Source organism: Galeopterus variegatus, unplaced genomic scaffold (assembly GCF_000696425.1).
Source record: "Galeopterus variegatus unplaced genomic scaffold, G_variegatus-3.0.2 Scaffold4605, whole genome shotgun sequence".
NCBI classification, from domain to species: Eukaryota; Metazoa; Chordata; class Mammalia; order Dermoptera; family Cynocephalidae; genus Galeopterus; species Galeopterus variegatus.
In genome coordinates, this window is record NW_007730716.1 from 130,180 (window position 1) to 136,483 (window position 6,304).

Below are 6,304 nucleotides of genomic sequence, written 5' to 3' on the forward strand. Positions count from 1 at the left end.
CCCCCCCTCCGCCCGCTCCACCGCCCCCTCCTCCATCCCCTCCGCCGTCCCCTCCCAGGGCTCCCTGCGTTGCTGAGACTTGTGAGGTGCGGCAGAAACACCATGACTCCAGGCTTCAGGAGACTCAGTATCCAGGACGGGAATGGCCATCAAAGATAAGGCGTGGGGGTCTCCAGTCTAAACCCTTGTCTCACTGAGAAGGAAGCCCCCAGAGAGGGACTGACCAGCCCACGGACTCATGACCCCTACTCACCGTGTCACAGCTAGGCTCCAGGGCTCCGACTCCCAGTCGCCCCCACCACCTGTGTTTGCAGGTGGGAACGCAGAAGCAAGGCCAGCGAAGGAAGGGGAGGGACGGGAGGCAGCACAGAGACATCTGGACACTCCGAAGCTTTCAGGCCTCTCGGAGGCTTTACCATGGGGGGTCCCAAACGGTGACACTGCCCCAGGCAGCAGAAGTCGCAGAGTGTCCTCTGTCCGCTATGCTGACTAGAACAGTGTTTTTTGATTAAAACGCAGGCACTCTCTCTGTCCTAGAAGTTTGAAAGGCCTCAAAAGTAACACTGCCTTCTGTCACCTGAGTTGGGTTGCTGAGACATAGAAAAAGTTAGCAGACAGAAGGAGATCAAAATCTAGCTTATTACCGATAAAAGCTACATTGGAAGAACTGGCTTAGAGGTTCAGCAACAATGGGTTTAGTCAGACGTGCCCACCCGGTGGGCATCCTCGGCCCACTGCCACCCTGGGAGGGCCAGGGCCCTCAAGCCACACAGCTCTGCAGGCAGGCAGATCCAGTGTCTCTTCCCACACTGACCCAGCAGAGAAGGCATCCCTGGGGACAGAGCAAGGGTAATCCACTAATCCATTTTCCTCCACGTGGATACATGAGCTGGGGAAAGGGGGTCCCCCCCCAATAATGGCCTAACAAGTACAAGTGTACTTATGGGGATGACTGTACAAAATCACTGCACAGACTATTTGAAATCAGACTGACCCAGGAAGTGTGAGGCCTGTGGTCTCTGAAGTGTTCTTCCAAGTTCTTCCAGGTGTTTTCCCTCGGTCTCCTGCACTACCTGGGACAGCCTCGGGCGATGTGACCCCCATGGGGGTGGTGTCCCAGAAGGGCTGTTCTGTGGAGCCAGGTCAGCTCAGGGAGGGAGGGATGCTCTCTTTGGTGTTGGGAATGAAGGAGTGGCACAGAGAGGGGAATTGGAGGCAGAAGGAAACTGCCCCTGACTTGGGAGGACCTGGGCTTAGCAGTGAACCTCACATCTACTGAGCACCCCCTTCCCTGGAGCTCTGCCCTTCCATTTACTCATGTGGCACCCACGGTGCTTTCTGGCCCCTGCCAGGAGGTGAGCATCCCAGTCCCTGCTCAAATTGACCTTATGTCCCATGATGGAGACTGAGATACAGGCTCACAAAGCTGGACAGGATCAGAGCTCTAAATAAAACTTCTAGGGGGGAAGATCAAGGACTGATTTATACTTAGGTAAAAAAACTGATAGCAGATTGATCCTTTCAGGTCTATTTATATTTAAAAAGAAGCCTGGGCCGGCCCGGTGGCGTACTTGGTCGCTTGGGAGTGCGGCGCTTGGGAGCGTGGTGGCGCTCCCGCCAAGGGTTCGGATCCCATATAGAGATCGGTCCGCTTGCTGGTTGAGCGCAGTGTGGGCGCGACACCAAGGGTTGCGATCCTGTTGCCGGTCACGGTGCAGACGTGACACCGAGGGTTGCGATCCCATTACCAGTCACAAAAAAAGACAAAAAGGAAAAAATAAATAAATAAATGAAAAGAAGCCTGCTTTCTCCAAAAAAGTTTGGCTCCCCAGTGAAGGGATTTGAGGCTATGTGTGGAGGAACTGTTTAAGGTGGATTGGGGGTAACTTCCCAGCTTGCGAAAATCAGGTGGACACGCACACACACACTCACACACAAGCACTCCGCTGTGTCAGACACATCTCCTCCACCTTGTGTGAATGGAAGTTTGTAGAGACTCTGTCTCATTTATGTTTATGGTACTAGCATGTTACACAGGGCTGAGCACACAAAAGTGTTTGGAATGAACGAATGAATGAATGAATGAATGAAAAAATATCCGGTTGTGATGGTTACAGTGAACTCCATGCCTTGTACTTAAGCTAGGGTGCTGGGGCCCCCAAAATCCTCATCAGGGCACACTGATCGTCCACCACCAACACCTGGAGCACCTTTTCATAGGCTCTGCCTCCAGATTTGGTCCCAAAGCCGTAGACTCCCCCATGGTCAGTCCTTCCCATTCCAGCCCCAATTTCTTGGTTCTGCCTGCTCAGCACTCAGATGGGGAGCCCTTGTAGTGAGGGTCGGTTAGAGAAAAGGAGACGAGACCTACCAGAGAAGGCAGGTCAGAGCAGGAGTCACTGCCAGACTCTCCCTAACCCTAACTCCCTCGTGAGGACTGTTTCCTCCAGCCCTGCCTGCATGGCCCAGCTTCCAGGCCGAGTTCAGGGGCAATCTCAGGCCAAGCTCCTATAAAGCCTGGGGAAGGAAGTCCCTACCTGGGTCTCCTTCTGTTACCAGGAGGTGTTCAGGGCTGATCGGACAGGCTTCTAGCCAAAAGGAAGGGACAGACAGAGTATAGGAGTGTGAAAGCACGGTGCATGTCCTCTCCAGCATTTACGTTCTCTGCAGTCAGTCCCTACCTGGGTCTCCTTCTGTTACCAGGAGGTGTTCAGGGCTGATCGGACAGGCTTCTAGCCAAAAGGAAGGGACAGATAGAGTATAGGAGTGTGAAAGCACGGTGCATGTCCTCTCCAGCATTTACGTTCTCTGCAGTCAGACTGAACAGGACGGACGTGAAAGGCAGCCTGGGAAGGAAGGGAGCCCCAGAAGGGCAGCCTTCAGCCTGAGGGCATGTGCTGGAGCGGGCCGTGCGCAGCCCAGCTGGCGTTCTCACTTTTGGGGTCCTGCTCTCATACCGACCATACTAAAATGTACCCACATTCTTCTTTAAATATAGTAATTATTGCTAACTGACATAGTATGGCATTTGGAAGCTATGTAATAGAGCATTTATTAATTTCCAGCATTTATATTTTAGAGGCAACGATTAATTCTTAGGTTTCAGATGTCTTTGTGGGCACTGCGCCTGCAGGACAGGCTGGGAGCCCTAGCTTCACCTGGCTGGTTCAGGGTGGGTTATGGGCTTCAGCAAGCAGGACGCTCTCTCACCCTCACTGACTGTCTCCCTAAGACACTGCCAAGCTGCAGCAGCAGGTGTTGGAGACGGGGCCTTCCCAGACTCTAGGTACATGGGGATGGCCTGAATCCACTGAGGCCCCAGGATCAGACTCCCTGGAGGCCATAGATGCTCAGTGGCTCAGTGTCCAGAGATGTGGTCATTGCCTCTGTGTGGTTTGGGGGAGGGTGACCTGTATGACTCTTTCTGCACATGTGAGAACCATTTAGTTCAGGCATGTACTGGCTCCACGCCCCACAGAGCAGTGCCCATGTGACCCCTGCAGGGTCATCTTTGATGTCTGGGTGGTATCTAGCGAGTTCCTGTGGCTGCCCAGAGGCCACAGGGCCTCTCTGTAGACGCCAGCCACTCACTCCCTTGGCTTCCAACCTCATTAGTGGTAAGTCTGCTTGCCTCTCTTACCCAAAATAGGACCCCAGCCCGGAGAGAGTTCTGGAATGGACTTGGTGTGCTCCCCCTCTTTGGTCAGCTCTCAAACTCTGGAATAGAGAATGAAGGACTCCAGGGGCTGGCTGTCCTTCCCGTGAAAGGGGATGTTGGGGTAGGAGGAGGCCAGCCAGGGCTCTGTGGACCAGAGTCGGTGTGGTTGGGAAGGAAGCCCACCTGGCTGGCGAGGTGTTTCTCTAGGAGGGTGACAGGGGCCAAGGATGCACTGAGTCTGCAACAGCTGGGTGGAAATGTGGGGCCCAACTGTGTGCCCGCCCTGCCTGCTCCCCTCCCGTGAGAAAGGCTGAAGTTGTGGGAACGTTTTTCTTCCCATTGGATGAAGCTCTGTGTGTGTATGTGTGTGTGTGTTTTCATCCACCCCATTAGCAGCCCCATAACTGCCAGCTTCCTGTCTGCCCCTAAAAAACGCCAGACCCATTCACTTTCTGTCCCAAATCTAGCCTGACTTCTCCTCCCCAAGTAGACCTACAAGGGGGCCCGGGGAAAATCAAATCAACACGTGTAATTGAGGCCACTCTGTGGATAACCAGGTCTAAAGTAAATTTCCTCAGACCTCTTCAGGTTGTTACGGCCAAAAGATCCAATTCTGGGTATCTGGGGACTCAAATCATACAGCGATCTGCCTCAAATCCTCTCAAAAGCTAGAAAAGCATCTAGAAGGGGCCCGCTTGCAGGAGAAGCATGAAAAGCCATTTGCCCTGTCCCTGCATTGGGGAGTGGGACAGAGAGTGGGGGGTCAGGGCTGTGTTCTCTGCAGCCAGAAAAGATCTGATCTCGAGACTCGAGGGGCTGGAGTTGTGCCGGGCTAGCGAGGCCGGAAGCGTGGGCTGTGGCTGACCCCCACCCTGCTCGGCCCTGTCCTCCCAGCACACACAGGCTGCCTCAGAGGCAGGAGAGAGGGGCCTGCAGGAGGTGGGCTCAGGACGGAGTGGGCTGGGACGTGGCTGGGAGCTCCCACCGTGAAGACATGAGTGCACGGCCATGTGGCTGGCCTGGACTGAGACGTGCTGGAACAGTAGACACGTACCACATGCCAAAGACTTGTACGAAAAGGAAAATCTCTCATTAAAAATTTTGCAGGGCCGGCCCGGTGGCGCACTGGAGAGTGCGCCACTTGGGAGCGCGGCGGCACTCCCGCCAAGGGTTCGGATCCCATGTGGAGAACGGTTCCCGCTCACTGGCTGAGCGCGGTGCGGGCGCAACACCGAGGGTTGCGATCCCCTTACTGGTCAGTAAAAAAGACAAAAAAAAAAAAAGGAAAAAAAAATTTTTTTTGCATATCCATTGCATATTGAAATGATAATATTTTGGGTACATTGGGTTAAATAGAATATATTATTAAAATTAGTTTTAAACTTTTTTAATGTGGCTACTAGAAAATTTTAAGTTACATATGTGGCCTGCATTGTATTTCTGTTGGCCACCCTGAGTTAAAGATTTGGTACGTGAGAGGGGTGACAGGGTAAAGGCTGAAGAGTCTGGAGAATGTGGGAGCCCCCCCAGCACCGCCTCCAGACCCCTCTGGGCAGGGCTCTCCAACGGGGGTCTCAGGTTTTAATCTTGGGGATTTGGGAGTTGGGAATTTTTTAATATTCTGTTTTCAATGCAATGATCTTTTTTTAAAAAAACCTTCTTACATAAAAAAATCTTTCGTAGGTAATTTTGAGGTAATATTTTTATGAGGAGGCATTTTCCTAGTGAAAGATTTTTAAAGTCAGTGTTTCTCAAATCAGAATCCTCGGACATACCCCGGGAAAGAGCTTTTCCCCCCCTCCCTGTAACAGGCCCATACGCTGCTCAAGTCTGAGACAGAGTGTCCCCGGGCTTGCTCCGTGGATGGGCTGTGGTCATCTGCGAGCCTGTGCCTCGGTCCCTTCACACCCCCTCCTGTCCCTCTCCCTCTCCCGGCGGCAGGCCAGTCCTTTCCCCTTCCCCTGCCCAGCGACAGGACAGTCCCTGGGAGAGCCCTGAGAGCTGGGCGGGGACTGGAATGGGTGTCTTTCCCCACCTGACAGCTCAGAACGCCTCCCCGACGTGCCCCAGGAGACCGAGGGGTCCTCTGGCCTTCCCTGACCTGTAATGCCAGCTCCGGGGTGCACGGAGGGAGTGAACTGGGGGTGGGTGAGGCGGGCTTTGATTTAAAAGTCGGGTCGTTCACAACATTAAGAGCCTCGGATCCCCACCGAGTAAAGTGTAAAGTGAAATAAAATTGTCTTAATCCACAGAATGAGAATGAAGTTCACACAAGCTCTAATTTTTAACACAATGACTCCTGTGATGTACTTTTTGGAATATCTGGGTTGTGTGTGTGTGTGTGTGTGTGTGCGTCCGCGTGTGCGTGTGCGTGCGTGCGCGTGTGCGTGTGTGAGAGCGCATGTGTGTGTGCGTATGTGTGTGTGCGCGCGCGTGTGCGTCTGCGTGTGTGTGCATGTGTGTGTGCGCGTGTGTGTGTGCGTGCGTGTGCATTTGTGTATATGTGCGTGTGCGTGTGTGCGTGCGTGCGTGTGTGCGCGTGTGCGTGCGTGTGTGTGCCTGTGCGTGTGTGTGTGTGCGTGCGTGTGTATATGTGTGTGTGTGCGTGCGTCTGTGCCTGTGTGTGCGTGTGTGTGCGTGCGTGCG

General features: G+C 53.6%; 1 protein-coding gene across 1 annotated transcript in view; it reads left to right on the top strand.

Annotated features, from left to right (window-relative positions):
- Nucleotides 1–238: 238 nt before the first annotated feature.
- GPR124 (G protein-coupled receptor 124) overlaps nt 239–6,304 on the top strand; it is a 29,904-nt gene continuing 23,838 nt past the window's right edge. The window contains exon 1 of the mRNA XM_008587956.1: nt 239–314. Coding sequence (XP_008586178.1) covers nt 239–314 — 76 coding nt within the window. The remainder of the gene's footprint in view (nt 315–6,304) is intronic.